General features: G+C 39.0%; 1 protein-coding gene across 3 annotated transcripts in view; it reads right to left on the bottom strand.

Annotated features, from left to right (window-relative positions):
• UVRAG (UV radiation resistance associated) overlaps positions 1-21,112 on the bottom strand; it is a 323,717-nt gene that overhangs the window by 262,029 nt on the left and 40,576 nt on the right. For 2 of the 3 annotated variants that reach the window (XM_055423715.2, XM_088843195.1), the window contains exon 3: positions 4,693-4,854. In XM_055423715.2, coding sequence (XP_055279690.2) covers positions 4,693-4,854 — 162 coding nt within the window. Of the gene's footprint in view, positions 1-4,692; positions 4,855-20,160; positions 20,196-21,112 lie in introns of all 3 variants that reach the window. The other variant, XM_055423714.2, reaches the window with a different exon arrangement.

Genomic DNA, 21,112 nt, shown 5'->3' with positions numbered 1-21,112 from the left:
CTGTCCATCACTAACTCTCGGAGTTCACTCAAACTCATGGCCACAGAGTCGGTAATGCAATCCAGCGATCTCATTCTCTGTCGTCCCCTTCTCCTCCCGCCCCCAACCTTTCCTAGCATCAGAGTCTTTTCCAGTGAGTCAACTTGTCAGATGAGGTGGCCAAAGTATTGGAGTTTCAGCTTTAGCATCAGTCCTTCCAATGAACACCCAGGATCGATCTCCTTTAGAATGGACTGGTTGGATCTCCTTGCAGTCCAAGGGACTCTCAAGAGTCTTCTCCAACACCACAGTTCAAAAGCATCGATTCTTCGGCAATCAGCTTTCTTCACAGTCCAACTCTCACATCCATACATGACCACAGGAAAAACCTTGACTAGATGGACCTTGGTTGGCAAAGTAATGTCTCTGCTTTTTAATATCCTTTCAAGGTTGGTCATAACTTTCCTTCCAAGGAGTAAGCATCTTTTAATTTCATGGCTGCAATCAGCATCTGCAGTGATTTTGGAGCCCAAAAAAAGAAAGTCTGACACTGTTTCCACTGTTTTTCCATCTATTTCCCATGAAGTGATGGGACCAGATGCCATGATCTTTGCTTTCTGAATGTTGAGCTTCAAGCCAACCTTTTCACTCTCCTCTTTCACTTTCATCAAGAGGCTTTTGAGTTCCTCTTCACTTTCTGCCATAAGGGTGGTGTCATCTGCATATCTGAGGTTACTGATATTTCTCCCGGCAATCTTGATTCCAACTTGTGCTTCTTTCAGCCCAGCGTTCCTCATGATGTACTCTGCATATAAGTTAAATAAGCAAGGTGACAATATACAGCCTTGACGTACTCCTTTTCCTATATGGAACCAGTCTGTTGTTCCATGTCCAGTTCTGACTGTTGCTTCCTGACCTGCATACAGGTTTCTCAACAGGCAGGTCAGGTGGTCTGGGATTCCCATCTCTTTCAGAATGTTCCACAGTTTATTGTGATCCACACAGTCAAAGGCTTTGGCATAGTCAATGAAGCAGAAATAGATGTTTTTCTGGAACTCTCTTGCTTTCTCCATCATCCAGCGGATGTTGGCAATTTGATCGCTGGTGCCTCTGCCTTTTCTAAAACCTGCTTGAACATCTGGGAGTTCACGGTTCACATATTGCTGAAGCCTGGCTTGGAGAATTTTGAGCATGACTTTACTAGCGTGTGAGATGAGTGCAATTGTGCGGTAGTTTGAGCATTCTTTGGCATTCCCTTTCTTTGGGATTGGAATGAAGACTGACCTTTTCCAGTCCTGTGGCCAGCGCTGGGTTTTCCAAATTTGCTGGCATATTGAGTGCAGCACTTTCACAGCATCATCTTTCAGGATTTGAAATAGCTCAACTGGAATTCCATCACCTCCACTAGCTTTGTTCCTAGTGATGCTTTCTAAGGCCCACTTGACTTCACATTCCAAGATGTCTGGCTCTAGGTCCGTGATCACGTTATCGTGACTATCTTGGCCATGAAGATCTTTTTTGTACAGTTCTTCTGTGTATTCTTGCCACCTCTTCTTAATATCTTCTGCTTCTGTTAGGTCCGTACCAAGTCTGTCCTTTATCGAGCCCATCTTTGCATGAAATGTTCCCTTGGAATCTTTAATTTTCTTGTTTTTCCTATTCTGTTGTTTTCCTCTATTTCTTTGCATTGATCACTGAGGAAGGCGTTCTTATCTCTCCTTGCTATTCTTTGGAACTCTGCATTCAGATGCTTATATCTTTCCTTTTCTCCTTTGCTTTTCGCTTCTCTTCTTTTCACAGCTATTTGTAAGGCCTCCTCAGACAGCCATTTCGCTTTTTTGCATTTCTTTTCCATGGGGATGGCCTTGGTCCCTGTCTCCTGTACAATGTCACGAACCTCCGTCCAGAGTTCATCAGGCACTCTATCTATCAGATCTAGTCCCTTAAATCTGTTTCTCACTTCCACTGTATAATCATAAGGGATTTGATTGAGGTCATATCTGAATGGTCTAGTGGTTTTCCCTACTTTCTTCAATTGAAGTCTGAATTTGGCAATAAGGAGTTAATGATCTGAGCCACAGTCAGCTCCTGGTCTTGTTTTTGCTAACTGTATACAGCTTCTCCATCTTTGGCTGCAAAGAATATAATCAATCTGATTTCGGTGTTGACCATCTGGTGATGTCCATGTGTAGAGTGAAATCAAAATTAGGATGACATACCATCAGAATGGCCAAAATTAAGAAGACTGACAATAGTAAGTCCTTACAAAAGTAAGGAACTTTCATACATTGCTGATGGGGACGCAGAATGATAGTCACTTTGGGAAAAGTTTCACAGTTTCTTACAAATTTCAACACAGCTCTTACCATTAGACCCAGAAATTCCATTTATTCAAGAGAAATGAAAACTTATGTCAACACAAAGACCTATATTTAATTATTCACAGCAGCATTATTCACTGTAGTGGTGGTACTTCATACATTTGTCAAATGCACTGAAATGTATACATTAAAAGGATAAATTTTATTGTATGTAAATTTTACCTCAAAAAACCCTAACTTGTAAAAAAATTTCATTCAAAAGTCATTCATTCCCTGACCCTATGCAGACTTGTCTCAGTTCAGTTCAGTTCAGTTCAGTCGCTCAGTCGTGTCCGACTCTCCGCGACCCCAGGAATCACAGCACACCAGGCCTCCCTGTCCATCACCAACTTCCGGAGTTCACTCAAACTCACGTCCATCGAGTCAGTGATGCCATCCAGCCATCTCATTCTCTGTCGTCCCCTTCTCCTCCCGCCCCCAATGCCTCCCAGCATCAGAGTCTTTTCCAGTGAGTCAACTCGTCGCATGAGGTGGCCAAAGTATTGCAGTTTCAGCTTTAGCATCAGTCCTTCCAAAGACTTGTCTAAATACCTCTTAAACATACTCCCGTAGCTCTCTTTGCAGGTATTTATCTATCATCAGTTTACCATCCTAAGAACCTTATCTTATTCATCTCTGGATCACTGACACTAAGAACAATGCCTGTCAGAAAGGAGATGACCAATCAATAAACCTAAGTGATTCTGGCTATTAACCTAATACAGCTTAGCCTCACTTTCCTCTAAAAATCTGTAACTCTATTATATCTGATTTTTAGTAGTATGTTGTTATATCTATTTCAAAGGTGACTTTAAGCATCTAATTGGCTTAGAAAAATGTTTTCCCTTTCTCTTGTTCTCTGCTATACCAACTTTTAAGAGGATACATGAATGCTAACTCTCTGAAAGTAGGGTAAGTTAGACCTAAGTACATTTGGGTATTTTAGAAAAGACAACCAACTAAGGAATGTATGAACTGAAAAACATGATGAAGGCCACCTTTTCTGGCCAAAAAAGACTTCGCCACAAGCCTATAGCTCTGCAATCCTAATGTTAAGAAGCACCACCCCAAACAAAATGTAAACAAGTGCTTATTATCATTGTGCACAGGGTCTATGCAAAGAGCCACCTACAGCATGTAGGAAGACAGAAAGCACATGTGCCCCAGTGCCTTTAGCCAGGCTAAAGGCAACAAGCATTTGGGACTAAAAGAATGACCCTAAGCCAAAGTCATTACTTCATGCATTTTAATTAAGATCAGTCCTAAAACAGAAGAAAAAAATATAAAAATAAAACAGAATTTGGAGCAGGTTAGAATTTAGTAAAGGAATATATTTATTGCATGCCTTGTTCTGGTCTCTATCCAAGAAGACAAAATAAACTATGGTGTGCAAAATAAGGGCAGAGTTGTTTTGTTGGTTTTTTTTAATCTGAAAAATATATAGAGAGAACTGTCTACGAGATGGTATATACTGAATATTAAGAAATAGAAGGATGTTTGCAGATACGACTAACATTTTGGCATTGCCTTTATCAGCAGTCCCACAGGTATCACAAAATAGAAATGGCATTTACTCCAGTGTGGGATAAGTGGTTACCAAGGACTACATGTATACAGCAGTGTAGTAGAAAGAGAATGAATTTTTAAGTCAGCCAGGCCTCATATAAATTCCAGCTCCACCTATCAGTGTGATCTTGATCAGTTTCTTAAACTCTCTGAGGCTCAATTTTCCCATCAGGAAACTATGGGCAATAATACCAGCTTTCACAAGGTTGTCATAAACATTAATTGCAGTTACTTACGTCTGGGAATGGCAAATAGGTTTCATTTCATATGCAATTCTGGCATGTTGCTAGGTGCATTCTGGAACACTGTGTTAGAAAAGACTGCACAGCTACTTCTGAGCTCAGATAGCTCAGTCAGCTACATCAATCATGGGGAATGGGTAGCAGTAGATAAGCCAGGCATTTGTCATCCCTGTGTTCAACAAACAGTAGCTCTTCTTATTCTTGGAAAAACCCTATTCGACTGGTCATAAGAGAGGTGTTTATTTTCAACTTATTTTTCAGATTCTAGGGGAAATATCCAGCATGACAGAAGAAGCAGAGTACTATAAGAAAGCGTATTCTTTCCTACTGCCCACCCCACTCAAGATTCTCTTAAATTAGCAGCTTAAAGCAGTTCTTCCTAAAAGTTTTCAGTTATTTTTTAAATTTCTCAATGGTTCAAATTTCTGTAATTAAGTAAACAATCATAAAAGGTCTCTCTATATAGAATCTGACAATTCAACAAAAAAAGCTAGATGGTTTCTTTGGAGAGGACAACTACTTGAAACTGACAGTCTAAAAATTACCTGCTGACCCAAGTATTTCAGCCCGTCCAAACAGACTTTCCATTCAATCAGCAGCTGGTAGATGTCCTCCTTTCCACCCCATATCTTCACCACAAAACAAGACACAGATGTATCCAGACGGTCGGGCATTATTCCAAAATCAAGACTCCGCCATGTTGGATTCTGTTAATGGAAATGAAAACCTGCTTTAGGAAGACCCTAAATGTTTACAGTTATTTCAGTTAAGTTGTATATCACTTTGTTTTTTAACCAAAAGAACTCATATATTATATTGCAAACTTAAATGAACTAAGAAGACATTCCAATTAACATGAAGAGAGTGATACTGACACTTTTCAATTTCTCTGCTTATTTATTATAGTCACTAGAAGGAGCATATATTCTAGTCTCTAATTAATGTGGCTTCCTATGGTAATTCATTTATTTATTCCACACAATACACAATCATTAAGAAACAACATATAAACAATGCCGTCAAAGTACCTCCAACTTATTACTGGATTTGAACATCTCTTTAAATAATTACACCGTTTCATGAAAAGTCCAATATTCAAAAGATTACAAAGTGGCACAGGAGGGATTAATAAACTATGAAGGAACAGGGGGAAAGTGGGTACACAGGCCATGAAGCTTGGCTTTTACAGGACTTTCACCAGGTGGAAACAGGGTATTCCCCAGCAAAACAAGGGCTCAGAGGTGTGAAATAGCACAGTGTGGTCAAGTAACTAAGGCAACTGCTAGAACACACAACACAAGAGTAGCAGGATGCAAAGCTGGAGAGATCAACAGGAGACTTCATGCTGAGGAGGTAGTTTACTGTGAACAAGATGTGGGGACACTGAGAGGCTTTAAGGTTAAGAAAGACAAGGTCAACTTTATGCTCCGAAAGAAGTTTGTTTTCCATTCAGATAGTTGAAACATTCTCTGAAGAGGGAAAAAATTAATGGACTTTAATATTATCAATAGACACGAACTAAATGAATCAATTACTTACTCTCAATCATTTCCCTACTTTTTAAAAATTCTTTTTTTAATTTTTATGTGGAGGATAATTGTTTTACAATATTGTGTTAGTTTCTGCCACACATCAACACGAATCAGCCAGAGGTATACACATGTCCCCTCCCTCTTGAACCTCCCCCTCCCACCTCCCACACCAACCCACCCCTCTCTAGGTTATCACTGAGCACTGGGTTTGAGCTCCCTGTGTCATGCAGCAAATTCCCACTATCTATTTTACATATAGTAGTGTTTCAATGTTACTCTTTCAATTCTCTTGCCCCCTGTGTGTCCACAAGTCTATTTTCTATGTCCGTGACTCCACTGCTCTCCTGCAAATAGGTTCATCAGTACCATCTTTCTATATATATATATACACACATTAATACAGGATATCTGTTTTTCTCTTTCTGATTTATTTCACTATGTGTAATAGGATCTAGGTTCATCCACCTCATTAGAACTAACTCGGATGTGATCCTTTTATGATTGAGTAATATTCCACTGTACAGATCTACCGTTCCGTTCCATCACTCAGTCGTGTCCGACTCTTTGCGACCCCGTGGACTGTAGCCTACCAGGCTTCTCCATCCATGGGATTCTCCAGGCAAGAATACTGGAGTGGGTTACCGTTTCCTTCTCCAGGGGATCTTCCCGACCCAGGGATCGAACCCAGGTCTTCCGCATTGGAGGCAGATGCTTTAACCTCTGAGCCACCAGGGAAGCCACAACTTCCTTATCTATTCATCTGGTGATGGACATCTAGGTTGCTTCCATGTCCCAGCAACTGGAAATAGTGCTGTGATGAACACTGGGGTAATGTGTCTTTTTAAAGAACCCACCTGCAATGCAGGAGATACTGGTTCAATTCCTGGGTCGGGAATATCCCCTAGAGAACAGATATGCTACCCACGCTAGTATTCTTGGGCTTCCCTGGTGGCTCAGATGGTAAAGAATCCACCTGCAATGCTGGAGACCTGGGTTCAGTCCCTGGGTTGGGAAGATCCCCTGGAGGAGGGCATGGCAACCCACTCCAGTGTTCTTGCCTGGAGAAGCCCCATGAACAGAGGAGCCTGGCGAGCTGCAGTCCACAGGGTCGCAAACAGTTGGAGACGACTAAGCAACTAAGCGCACAGCACAGGGTATATGCCCAGCAAGGGGATTGTTGGGTCATATAGTAGTTTTATTCCTAGTTTTTTTAAGGAATCTCCATACTGTTCTCTATAGTGGCTTTATCAATTTACTTTCCCACTAACAATGTAAGAGGGTTCCCTTTGTCCACACCCCCTTCCAGCATTTATTGCTTGTGGATTTTTTGATGATGGCCATTCTGACTGGTGTGAGATGATATCTCATTGTAGTTTTGATTTGCTATTTCCCCTACTTTAAATGTTAGGGCTCTCATTACTGAACATAACTCTAATTAATTTCATTAAATTATCAATTTTCATATCATACAAATCAGTAAATCAAAAAGCCCTCATATAAGGGTAACTGATCTTTGCTTTGTGACAGTTTTTTTCCTGACCAAAGTGGGGAGGGAACCAGAGCAGGATTTTTGGTTTAGGGGATATAGTGATGTATTTGTTTTTGTGAATTCAACCACTGACATTTCAGGAGAGGGAACATGACTTCTAGTTTCATGCTGTTTATGTCTGATCTTTTTCACTTGTATGTATTTTGCTTGTATATTTTTATTTTCTGATTTTCCTGTACTACAATAAAAGTTCTGATAGACAGGAACATTGTCCAATTTGTTTACCACAAGATCCCAAAGTTGAAAAGTACCTGGTATGTGCTCAATAAATATTTGCTGAATGAGTGAATGAATGCCCACTTAACCAAAACGGATGTCTGAGGACACCAAAAGATTATCAAGAAATAGCATGATGATTAACACAATAAGCTCGTTGTACAGTTTTATACGGATTCCATGGCACCCCTGAATTTCAACCTAAGATCACCAGAATTCTGTTCTGATATGACCCCCACCCTGTCTCTCTCCCACCAAAATTGTTTTAGCAACCCTGCTAAATAGGGGTAGTGTGCTTAGTCGCTCAATGCGTCCAACTCTGTGATCCCATGGACTACAGCCCACCAGGCTCCTCTGTGGGGATTCTTCAGGCAAGAATAGTGGAGTGGGTAGCCATGCCCTCCTCCAGGGGGTCTTCCCAACTCAGGGACTGAACCCAGGTCTCCTGCATTGCAGGTGGTTTCTTTACTGTCTGAGCCACCAGGGAAGCACAAGGATACTGGAGTGGGTAGCCTATCCATTCTCCAGGGAATCTTCCTGACCCAGGAATCGAACTGGGATCTCCTCCATTGCAAGCAGATTCTTTACCAACTGAGCTACCAGGGAAGCCCAAATAGGGACAGAGTTTCATTTAAACATGGAGATGAACATTGAGGTCTAGGAATAAGTAGGCAGACCTGTACTACAAAAAATGCTCAAGAAAATTCTTTACACTGAAGAAAAATGACACCAGACAGAAACTAGGCTCTCTAAGAAGGAATAAAAAGCACTGGCAATGGTAGTGAGTAAATATAAAAGACTATCTACTTTTCTTTATTTATACCATATATGACTGTTTAAGAGTTATAACTGTATAGAGAGTTGTATAACATATGTATAGATTCATATATGCAAACTAATAGCAGAAATTTAAAAAGGCAGGCAACTGGAAGCATTCTGTTGTGAGGCTCTCCCGTTTACATGAAGTAGTTAAAAGTACACACAGCAATCCTAAAGTAACGATTGAAAAATTAACGCAAAGGAGTACAGCTGAAAAGACAAGGCAAGAATGTAAAACAATATGAAAAAATGTATATTCTATGATGATTTCATTCACATGAAGTTCTAAAACAAGTAAAACAAATCTGTGGTGACAAATGATTTTCTCTTGTGGGGAGATGGGTTTCTGGGCACAAGAGAACTTTCTGGAATGATAGGAAATGTATATATCTTGACAAGGTGTGTATACACTTACCAAAACTCAGTAAACAAAATAGTTAAAATTTGTGCATTTCACTGTATATGACTTTTACTTAAGGAAACAGACACTGAACTCCAAAGTATAGGTTTGTTTCTTACAGTGGTAAGGATTAGCAATTCTGAGGCCACTTTTTGTGAATTCTAAGCATGAGCAAAGATGTTGAGGTCAATGGAAGCCAGGTTTTTCACTGTCAGAGAATGGAGTGACAAATGAACTGAGAGTTCAGCTGGACTGAAATCGGAGATATTGGTATGAATGCATGGTTTTTAACAGACAGAGTAATAGATATATCGTGTGTGTGCGTGTGTGTGTGTGATTTCCTAGCTCAGTCCCTTAAGAAAGGCTAGAAGTAATGAGCACACTAGTAACAATGAGCATGCTCAGATCTTGCTGTCTATTTAGCAATCTCAAAAAAAGAGAACCAATGGTTGCTTGGGGAGAAAACTGATTCCAGAGCTATGGCAGGAAGAGTACAACATGAGTCTGGAACATCTCAAGCCAGAATGTCAGGAAGAACTCAATGATGTGGACCTATCAAAAGGACAGAGTAATCAATTCACAGGGCTCTCACTAACCAGATGCGGGATAATGTAAGCATCAAAATAAATTATAGGAATAGATTATAACCCACTGAATAAAACAAGAATCTCTGAGTCTATAATGACACAGATTAATAATTAACTAATTAAATGGGAGAGAAAGTTAAATTGCCAACTAATAAATAATAAAAGGAAAGATGGAAATTAGAAAATCACCAATGGATGCTAAAACTGGTAAGCAAACAGTTGATAAGAAGCAGGATATATAAAAAGTCTCAAGGTTTCTCCCTCACAAATCACTTATTAATTATAAATGGAAAAAATATAACTTCTCAGTGGAGAAACCTGACAGGAATTACCTTAATCAGGTGACAAACTGGGACAAACCAGCGACAGGTGCCTCTTAAAACAAAGCACTGAAAAGAACACAGCACTACAGGTTTTCCCACCAAAAATGCATAACCTGAATCTAATCATGAAGGAACATCAAACAAACTGAAAGAGTCTACAAAATAATTGGTCTGTCTGATTATAAACTGAGGGACTGGTTCCAAATTGAGAAAGGAGTAGGTCAAGGTTGTATACTGTCACCTTGCTTATTCAATTTATATTCAGCGTACATCATGCAAAATGCCAAACTAGATGAAGCACAAGCCAGAATCAACATTGCAGGGAGAAATATCAATAACCTCAGATATGCAGGTGACACCACCCTTACGGCAGAAAGCAAAGAGGAACTAAAGAGCCTCTTGATGAAAGTGAAAGAAGAGTGTGAAAAGGCTGGCTTAAAACTCAACATTCAAAAAACTAAGATTAAGATCATGGCATCTGGTCCTATCACTTCATGACAAATAGATGGGTAAACAATCGAATCAGTGAGAGACTTTATTTTCTTAGGCTCCAAAATCACTCTGGATGGTGACTGCAGCCATAAAATTAAAAGACACTTGCTCCTTGGAAGAAAAGCTATGACAAACCTAGACAACATGTTAAAAAGACATTACTTTACCAACAAAGGTCCAATAATAGTCAAAGCTACGGTTTTTCCAGTAGTTGTGTATGGATCTGAGAGTTGAATCATAAAGAAAGCTGAGCACCGAAGAACTGATGCTTTTGCACTTTGTTGTTGAAGAAGAATCCTGAGAGTCCTTTGAACTGCAAGGAGATTAACCAATCAATCCTAAAGGAAATCAGTCCTGAATATTCACTGGAAGGACTGATGGTGAAGCTGAAGCTCCAATACTCTGGGCACCTGATACGCAGAACTGACTCACAGGAAAAGACCCAGATGGTGCAAAAGACTGAAGGCAGGAGGAGAAGGGGACAACAGAGGATGAGATGGTTGGGTGGACATCCAATTCAATGGACATGAGTTTGAGCAAGCTCCAGGAGTTGGTGATGGACAGGGAAGCCTGCCATGCTGCAGTCCACAGGGTCGCAAAGAAGTGGACACGACTAAGCAACTGAACTGATGGTTCTAAACACTGAAATCAGCGCACCCCCAAAAAGGCTAAAGAACTGCCCAAACTGAAGAATAAAGCAACATGACAACTAAAGACAAAGTGATTCTAGATTGAGTCTTGGAGAGTTGACAACACCTGAATAAGGACTAGGAATTAATTGGTGGAAACCTAAATTGGTACAGCCACTTTGAAAACACTATGGAAATAACTAAAAAAATTTACAATAGAACTACCATATGATCCAGTAATCCCTCTTCTGGGTAGATACTCAAAGGAAATGAAAGTGTCTTAGAGATAGAAGCGCTCCTGTGTTCACTGCAGCATTATTCACAACAGTCAAATACACATATAACCCAAGTGTCAATCAATAGATGAATGAAAAAAGAAAATGTAATGCATATTTGTGTGGAACATTACTCAGCCTTAAAAAGGAAATCTTGCTATTTGCAAAAGCATGAATGAACCTGAAGGATAGTATGATAAGTGAAATAAGTCAGAAACAGAAAGTGAAATACAGCATAATATCACTTACACATGGAATCTAAAAGGCAAACTCATCAAAACGGGTGTATAACGGTGGCTGCCAGGGGTTGAAGGTCGGGCAAAATGGGGAGATGTTGGCCAAAGGGTATAAGGGTACAAAGTTTCAGTTTGGCAAGATGAAATCATCTTGGAAATCAAATGTACAACTTGGTGACTAAAGTTAATAACACTATATTGTATACTTGAAATTTGCTGAGAGTACTAAGCAGTCTCACTACCAAAAAAAACACAAAAGCACAGTTAACTATGGGAGGTAATAGATGTATTATTAATCAGTTTGATTTTGGTCATTATTTTACTACACATATACAGGTATATATATGTATAGATAATATATATATACTTGTATATATAGATATACTTATATGTATATATATGTATACATAAACCAAAATGTCAAGTTGCATATCTTAATACACACAATTTTTGTCAACTATACCTGGGGAGTAGAGGATGAAGGGCTGTGCTTAACTGTACTGTGTCAATGTTATACTTTCCTGATTTTAGTCACTGTAGTGTAATTATATAAGAGATTGTCTTTGTTTGTAGGAAATATACACTGAAATATTTGATACTAGCAAATCTTTCTTTGAAGACAGTCAATTATTTAAGAAGCCAAAGATATGCTTAGATAAATTTATTGAAAATATAGGCAATAAAGAAAGACAAACATATTCTGAGTGAAACATGATGAGTAACTGTGAAACAGCAAGGTCAGATTTCACACGTGACCCAGGGAATGAATGGAAGGCAGCCATCCATTTCTGACAATGGCAAGCTAGATGATCCTCCCACTGAAAACAATTAAAAATGCTGGCTAAAGTATAACCATCATCACTAAAGATTTTCCAAGCCAAAAAGGAAAGCTAGAACCTGAAGAAATTAATGTAAATCTAGAGGACTTTTCCCTTAAAGGAATTTGCCAACGTATATAAACTTGGTTTGGGCAGTCTTAAAGAGAGACAAGAACATAATTCAAAGCCCAGACCCAGGTCTCACTCAGATCTACGAGAAGTCCTCCACATTGAGCTCAAACAACATAAAGGCTATATACTCACAGGCATGAGTGAAACAACAGAGTAGAGTAGAATTCAACAAACCAAGTGCACAAAACCTGAGATAATCAAAAACAGGAAACATGAAAAAAAGACTACTTAAACTATAAAATGAGATTGAATAGCTTTCATAAACATATTAAAAAAAAAAAAAGCCAAATCCTTGAACAGAATGTGTTTATTTTTAGTTGACACTAACTGGCACTGTTTCTCCAGAACAGGCACTTCATAAAAATATAAATTGAGAAGAAAGAATATTAAAATGGCCAATAAACACTGGAAAAGGTGATTAATTAGAATAACACATGAGGAAATATAAATTAAAATCACAGTATAATACCACCAGCCCACCAGAATGGCTCAAATTTTCAAAACAAATAATAATAAGTTTGGACAAGAATGTGGAGCAACTAAAAACTTCACACTGCTGGTATGGATGTAACTGGTACAAGCAACTTTGGAAAACTATCTGGTAGTACCTACTACAGCTGAAAACAACCTATGATCCAGCACTTAGTTCCACTCTTATGTAGATACCTAACAGAAATAGATACACATACTTGCCAAAGGACACGAACAAAGAGAATTAATAAATAATTTGTATGAATCTCACTAATATGCTAAGCAAAAGAGCATATGCCATATAGAAGTTCAATAGCAAGCAGGACTAATCTAGAAGTCAGGATAGTGGTGGTCGTTGGAAGGAAGTAGTAACTGGAGGGAGAACACAAAATAATGCTGCTGTTCTTGATCTGGTGATGTGGATCTGTTCCCTGTGAGAAGTCCCCAGGCTAGTATTTGTGCCGTTTACCGTAATGTGTGCTGTATCGCAATATGAAGTAATTAGACAAAAATTTTCAAAGATTCAATAATGGAAAAAATACAGCATCTTACAAGGAGGTACCTACAGAGATAAAAACAAAGGAATCTCTTCATGATGTCGTTTCAGGCCCTAAAGCCTGAAGACAGGAGTTGGAGGATTAATCACCTGAAAAGACAGCCATTTACTCCCCTATGTGTAAGGTCATCTCTCAACTAAACTCCATGTGCTCTGGAATACGAAACAGCATAATTTCAAATTCTCAACAGATAAAACATGAAATAACCACCCTTTTCCAAAATGAAAAAAAAAAAAAAAAAGACCTGGTGAATGTATGGCCCTTAAATATGAAGGGCCATATTTAAGATGTGGAATGATGGGCACAAAGAATACTTCTTTCGAAAATTAATTAAAAGTCTTTGGAAAGGAGCGTAACCTTTTGAAGTTGTTTCTGTAGCTGAATAGATGGCCTGAACCAACATTTTAAACCAACAGAACATTAATACAACAGAACTATTGTCAATCTTCTCATTACAACGACCTTCCTTTATAATTTTAGAGAATAGCTGCCAGACAATGACCAATCATTCCTGAGTTGGTCCACTCAGATACAGACATGGTCTGCCACATATTAAAGACTCCACTGCCTAATAATGTTACTGTAAAGATCTAAATGATTTTCTACATTTAACCTATACATACAAGCCCATGTCTAGATGGAACAAATTATTCAAGTACTAACATCATTTAGGGACCTCTATCTTATTCACTGAAAGTACAGTGGCAGAATATTAGGATATTTACAACTTTGAAAAGTTCACCTCCAGGAGAATCTAAAATTATTATTTATTACCTGGGCAATTTCTCTAAAACACTGTTCAACTGATACTTCTTATTTATTAAAGGAACACATATACAGAAAAGTTTCAAAACACAAACAAGTTGTCACTATTTTATCACTCAAAAACAAATTACGGTCACAAGAAACAAAACTAAGAATTCATAAAAGCTGTTCCAACTTCCCCAAAACATACAAGATAACGCTCACGAATGGCATACTAAATTCATAAGCACTAATTATTCCGCAGCCCAAAACTCTCTCTCCTTTGTCTCATTCACCTTTATTCATCCGTCATGTCTCAACTAAGGAATTACTGATTGTGAGAAGCCTCTCCTAATCACCCTCACCAAACTAAGATAAATGACATTCCCATAGGTTCCCACAGAATCCTGTTCTTCCCTGGTCTTATAATTGCATGATGATGAAGTTTAACACAAAGTAACGTAAGATGGCTAAGCAAGAGGATCCAGCTCCCTTCTCTCTCTCGCTTGCTCGCACGCGCGCTTCTCTCTCACATACACACAGAGATGAAATGTTAATTCAGTTCAACTAGAACATACACTTCTGTGACAACCCCTCAGGCCAGTAACTCATAAAACGTATTTATACTGCCCAGTCAATGTTTTCCCAAAGATTTAAAAATATCTCAGGCAGTCTCAATTCAAACAGAAGTTCTGGTTCTGATAACTCTGTCACATGCTTTCCATAAAAGCACATGCTCTAGAACTTTGTTTATTCAATTATAAGGCCTGTCACTGACCTCTGTTAGACTTCTAGGAGACATTTAACCAGTAGAAAGGAGTGTGATGTAAGGGGGGCAGCACAATGCTGTGAAAGAGATGGACTTCCGAACACCCAGCAACTAGCTATCACTCTTCTTCCTGCCACCATGAGATTTTTAATTTTCTAAAAAAAAGAAAAACTTTTTTGTAAAAAATAAAATATGCAATAATTAACTTGATAATTGTTAAAGATGGGGCACATCGGTTCACTGGGCTTCCCTGATAGCTTAGTTGGTAAAGAATCGGCCTGCAGTGCAGGAGACCCTGGTTCAATTCCTGGGTCAGGCAGATCCGCTGGAGAAGGGACAGGCTACCCACTCCAGTATTCTTAGGCTTCCCTTGTGGCTCAGCTAGTGAAGAATCTGCCTGCTATGTGGAAGACCTGGGTTTGATCCTTGGGTTGGGAAGATCCCCTGGAGAAGGGAAAGGCTACCCAGTCCATTATTCTGGCCTGGACAATTCCATGGACTATATAGTCCATGGGGTCTCAGAGAGTTGGACATGACGGAGCCACTTTCACTTTCATGTGGGTTCACTACACAATTCGCCTCTACTTTTGTGTATGTACAAAATCCAATTTAGAGAATTTAGTTACTTCCATTCTTACCACTTCAATTATTTTAGTTTTTAATTAACCAATGGCCCTTCAATAACGTTAAGAATATTAACTTCCCCCTGAACCAAAAATCAATAAATAACTAGTTTGGAGGGTATGGTGAGCCGAACCCTGAGAAAAGAAAGCTGAATTATACATCCACCATTAACTGTTCAATGCTAAATACATCTGAGAAGAAATCAGGACTCTGACATATAATTTGGAGACACAGCTCCACCACCTAGCCTCTCAACAGTGGATTATTCTAGTTAATGCAATGGACACTGGACTTCACTGTGCTCGGGACACTAGAAAATAGAAAAATGAATAAGCTGGGGGTCCTCGTTCACTAGCTGCCCTCAATTTTGTGTTACCTGTCAAAAACTCATTCCCATGCCATCCACCCTTGACTACTATCTGCAATCTCTTCAGGTTATTTCCTCTGCTGTCCTGATCTTCAATTCCTTTCTCCTTGTTTCTGTCAAGCTTGTCAAAATCTGAAACCACTCACTCCACTCCGGCCGTACTAACTTCTTAGCCATTCCTTGAAAACCTCAAGTACACTCCTACCTTCATGTTTTCCTACTTCCTGGCCTGGAACAGTCTTCCCCTCTTAGATACATGGCTGTTGTTCAGTCGCTAAATCATATCTGACTCTGCGACGCCATGAACTGCAGCACACCACGTTTCCCTGTCTACCACTATCTCCTGGAGTCTGCTCAAGTTCATGTTCATTGACTTGGTGATGCTATCTAACCATCTCATCCTCTGATACATGGTATGTTCCCTCATTTTTTTCAGCTGTCTGATCAAATGAGACCTTTCATGTGACTACCACAGAAATTCAGCCACTACCCCTGCCAGATACTTTATTACACTGCTTTATTTTACTCAATTATATTTATTACCATCTAACATATTCCAATTTACAGACTTCCCTGATGGCTCAGATGGTAAAGCGTCTGCCTACAATGCAGGAGACCTGAGTTCAGTCCCTGGGTCGGGAAGATCTCCTGGAGAAGGAAATGGCAACCCACTCCAGTATTCTTACCTGGAAAATCCCATGGATGGAGGAACCTGGTAGGCTATAATCCATGGGGTCGCAAAGAGTCGGAGATGACTGAGTGACTTCACAACACACAAACACATTCCAATTTAATCATCAATTCTAACAAGTTATTTTTCTTCCATTGTAAGATAAATTCTTTCAGTTCAGTTCAGTCACTCAGTCATGTCCAACTCTTTGTGACCCCATGAACTGCAGCACACCAGGCCTCCCTGTCCAGTACCAACTCCCAGAGTTTACTCAAACTCATGTCCATTGAGTCAGTTATGCCATCCAACCATCTCATCCTCTGTCGTCCCCTTCTCCTCCCGTCTTCAATCTTTCCCAGCATCAGGGTCTTTTCAAATGAGTCGGTTCTTCGCATCAGGTGGCCAAAGTATTGACATTTCAGCTTCAGCATCAGTCCTTCCAAAGACTATTCAGGACTGATTTCCTTTAGAATGGACTGGCTGGATCTCCTTGCAGTCCAAGGAACTCTCAAGAGTCTTCTCCAACACCACAGTTCAAAAGGATCAATTCTTCGGTGCTCAGCTTTCTTCATAGTCCAACTCTCACATCCATACGCGACTACTGGAAAAACCATAGCTTTCACTAGACAGACCTTTGTTGGCTAAGTAATGTCTCTGCTTTTTAATAAGCTGTCTAGGTTGGTCATAACTTTTCTTCCAAGGAGCAAGCGTCTTTTAATTTCATGGCTGCAGTCACCATCTTCAGTGATTTTGGAGCCCAAAAAAATAAAGTCTCTCACTGTTTCCATTGTTTCCCCATCTATCTGCCATTAAGTGATGGGACCAGATGCCATGATCTTAGTCTTCTGAATGTTGAGTTTTAAGCCAACTTTTTCACTCTTTTCTTTCATTGTAAGATTTTTCTTCCTTCTTCCATTGTAAGATAAATTCTGACTTTAGAAATGTTAAAATCAATAAGGTCCTATGCTCGTTGACCACTAGGTGGCAGTCATCAGGTGTCACTATCTACAAGCACAACCTTAATAATAGTTGTCTTTTTGCGTGCTTTTTTATTGTAATATAGTTATTTTACAATGCTGTGTTACTTTCTGTTGTACAGCAAAGTAAATAAGTTATACACATACATATATCCCCTGTGTTTTGGATTTCCTTCCCATTTAGGTCACCATAGAGCACTGAGGTCCCTGTGCTATACAGGGACTGCTATGTATACATAGCAGTACACAGTTGTTCTTATCAATTCTTTTAAGTTATTGACACTACTAACACTACATGTGCTTAGTCTGCCAGTTAAAACTCTCTTGATTTAAACTGAAACAATCCTATATATAATAACAATAATTTAAATTCAACACATTTTAAAAATATCAAGTATTCATAGTAGAATAACCAGAAAGAACTTTCATAGACTGCTAATGAGAATGTAAACAAAACAATAACTTTAAACTATTCAGCATATATACTAAAGCTTATAATATGCATATTCCCAGCAAGTCTACTTCTAGATACATACGCAACAGAAATGCATATAAACATTCAACCAACTAACATATCCAAGAATATCCATAGCAGTACTATTCATGTCAGCTCAAAACTAGAAACAAGCACTTCCCCTGGTAGTCCAGTGGTTAAGACTCCACGCTTCCACTACAGGGGGCACAAGTTCATTCCCAGGTCCAGTAACTAAAATCCCACATGCCATGCAACATGGCCAGAAAACAAACAAAACCAGACACTAACCAAATTCCCAGCAACAGAAGAATGGATAACTTCTGGTATATTCACACAATGAAAGACAATAGAGAAAACAAGTACACCCCACAATATGAATGACTCTTACAATATACAGTTAAGACATAAAAGTCAGACCCAAAAGAACAGACACTATATGATTTCATTTCTACAAAGCTCACAAACAGGTAAATTAATTTATGGTGTTAAAAGTCAGAAAAGTGGAAGTCACTCAGTCACGTCCAACTCTTTGCAACCCCATAGGCTATACAGTCCATGGAATTCTCCAGGCCAGAATACTGGAGTGGGTAAGTTGTTCCCTTCTCCAGGGGATCACGTCCACCCTGGAATTGAACCAGGGTCTCCCACATTGCAGGTGGATTCTTTGCCAGCTGAGCTACCAGGGAAGCCCATGTTAAAAGTCAGAGAGGAGTAGTAACTGAGGGCGGAATAAGGGGGCTTCTGGGGCACCGAAAATATTCTATTTCTTGATCTGGATACTGGTTACACATGTGTATTTAATTTGAGAAAAATGAGTTTTCACTACGGTACAGGGAGTAGAATAAATCGAGGAGTCCTTCTACTCTATTTGCTCCCTAAACCTACCCTCCCCACCTCTCAATTGTCTGTAGACCATTTCTGTCTCCAACTGAGCCAGGATAGGAGCAGAAATGATATTTAGCAGCTACTATGTGTCAGGCTTCCCTGGTGGCTCAGCTGGTTTTCCCAGCAGTTCAGTGGTCAGGACTCCAAGCTCTCACTGTTGAGGGCCTGGGTTCAGTCGCTGATCAGGGAACTAAGATGCCCCAAGCCACATGTCATTGCCAAAAAATAAAGAAAAAGAAGACAGCTTGATGAAGAGGAAAGAGTAGTAGAGACTAGAAGATGGAGGGCCTGGATTTGAGTTCTGGTCCCGCAGTTGTGTGTGACTCTGCAGAAGTCAGAGACTCTCTGGATGTCAATGTCTTAAGATCTACCCTCTCTACAAGTTGCTCTAAGGATCAAAATGAGATAACATACGTAAAAGGATTCTGCAAAGATAACATATTGTGGTTATCCATTTATTCACCTAACAAATATTTACTGAGCATCTACAATATTCTAGACTCTAGGGTTTCAAAGGTGAACAAGACTGGCAAGGTCCCTTATGAAACTTCATACTTGTAAGTGGGAGACATAATAAACAGATTAATGGGCAAGAGTTTCCAACAGTGATAAATGCTCTAAAGAAAATAAAACAGAGTGATGTGAAAAAGAGTGGAAAGGGAACTACTTTAGATGGAATAGTCACAGAAGGCCTGGCTGAAGTAACATAGCTCAGACTTCAAAGGATTCTTCAGCCAAGTGAAGAAGCAAGGAAACAGGTGCTGTAGACATAAGGAACAAGGCAAGTCTGACATGTTTGAAGCACTGAAAAAATGAGGTAAGCCTGGAATACTTACCTCAGTGAGTAAAACTGAGTGAGAAAAACTGTTAGCATACAAGGTTGAAAAAGTGGACAGGGGCTAAATCCAATATGGCTGGATTGTTATAAGAATATTATCAGTACCATAAAGCTCTTCTTTTTATTAACGTGGCCAAATTGAATCATCATGCAAATATCTAGTGTACCCATTCGCAAAAGCAGGACATTTCCAACCTCCTACTTGAGCAACTCTATGGCCAAAAAATAAGTGGAAAGATCCTATACAATGGTCCTAGCCATAAAATTCTTAAGAACTACATACAAAAACATCATTTATTATGATGTTTGGAAAGTTAGTAAAAAACCTCAAGAGCAAACAAAAACGACAGAATTATAGAATGATTTGAAAAAAACAAAGGTTTTTAACAGAAAAAGTATCACTGCATTCAGCAAATATTTATCAAGCACCTACTTTGTGCCAGGCATGCTCGAAGCACTACAGATACATCAATGAACAAATCAGTGAAGATTTAAGCAATAATTGAGCAGAAGATTTAACTGTAGAAATATAATAGCAGAACTGAACTTCAACTTATTTTATGTCTCAACATTTTCTAAATAGGAGTCATAGGCTTAGTCATATGCACCTGTCAGAAAGCAAACTTACCAAGGAATTCTTAATCACTTCACTCCTATAAAATTCTGGAAAAGAAGAAAAAGAACAATAAGTGATGTGGAAGAAAATAAGCTAACTCTTAATCCTATAAATTTTTTAACATATGCTCTAGTTAAAAAAAAAAAACATTTACAAGGGTCTATTCTCTCTCTATATTTATCTGTAAAAATTAAAATACAGATAATTATTAAATAAAAGTTTTTTAGTTGAAGCATAGTTGATTTACAATGTGTTAGTTTCTGGTATACAGTAAAGTGACTCAGTTATACATAAACAAAGATTTATTCTTTTTCATATTCTTTCCCATTACAGTTTATTATAAGATACTGAATACAGTTCCCTGTGCTACACAGTAAGACCTTGTTTAAAAATTTAAAAGTTTTAAAGGGAAAAACACTGGTAAAGAAAGCTCAAAATCTATTATGATTTAATTTAGTGATTTTTCCCTGACTGACTCCTTTTACCCCAGAGTCTAAGGTAAGGCCTTAAAAACTCAGACTTTATTCTCCCTTAACTACTGCCATTGTCTACAACCAATTCCACATGCCCCGTTTGTCTCAAACATCTCCAATGATTATCCATTGTAGTACTAGGGAGAGAACACTCATCTAGCAACCAGGGAACCAAAGTTCTAGCTCTACATGTCATTAACATTCTGCCTCTCATTTCCTTGGGCCCATTTCTTCATGACACTTTTGACAATCAGACTAATAATCAAGGCCCTCTGTAACCACTAAAATTCCACGATTCTACACACCTTCATTTATACTGTAAATGTTACAAAACCTGAAGATACAATCAAAAGAGAAACTGTGTCAGAGGTTCAATGAAGATACAATCAAAAGAAAGACTGTGTCAGAGGTTCCACAGACATTCCTAAGAACCCTTCAATATTGCCTCTGTTCTGTTGTCTCTGCCGAGGTTCCTCTGTGATGCTCTGTCA

The sequence above is a fragment of the Moschus berezovskii genome, chromosome 14 (genome assembly GCF_049115385.1).
Source record: "Moschus berezovskii isolate FMDL1 chromosome 14, NW_MosBer_1.0, whole genome shotgun sequence".
Classification (NCBI taxonomy): domain Eukaryota; kingdom Metazoa; phylum Chordata; class Mammalia; order Artiodactyla; family Moschidae; genus Moschus; species Moschus berezovskii.
The sequence above is the reverse complement of the archived record's forward strand: the minus strand, read 5'-3'. Positions and strand labels throughout refer to the sequence as shown.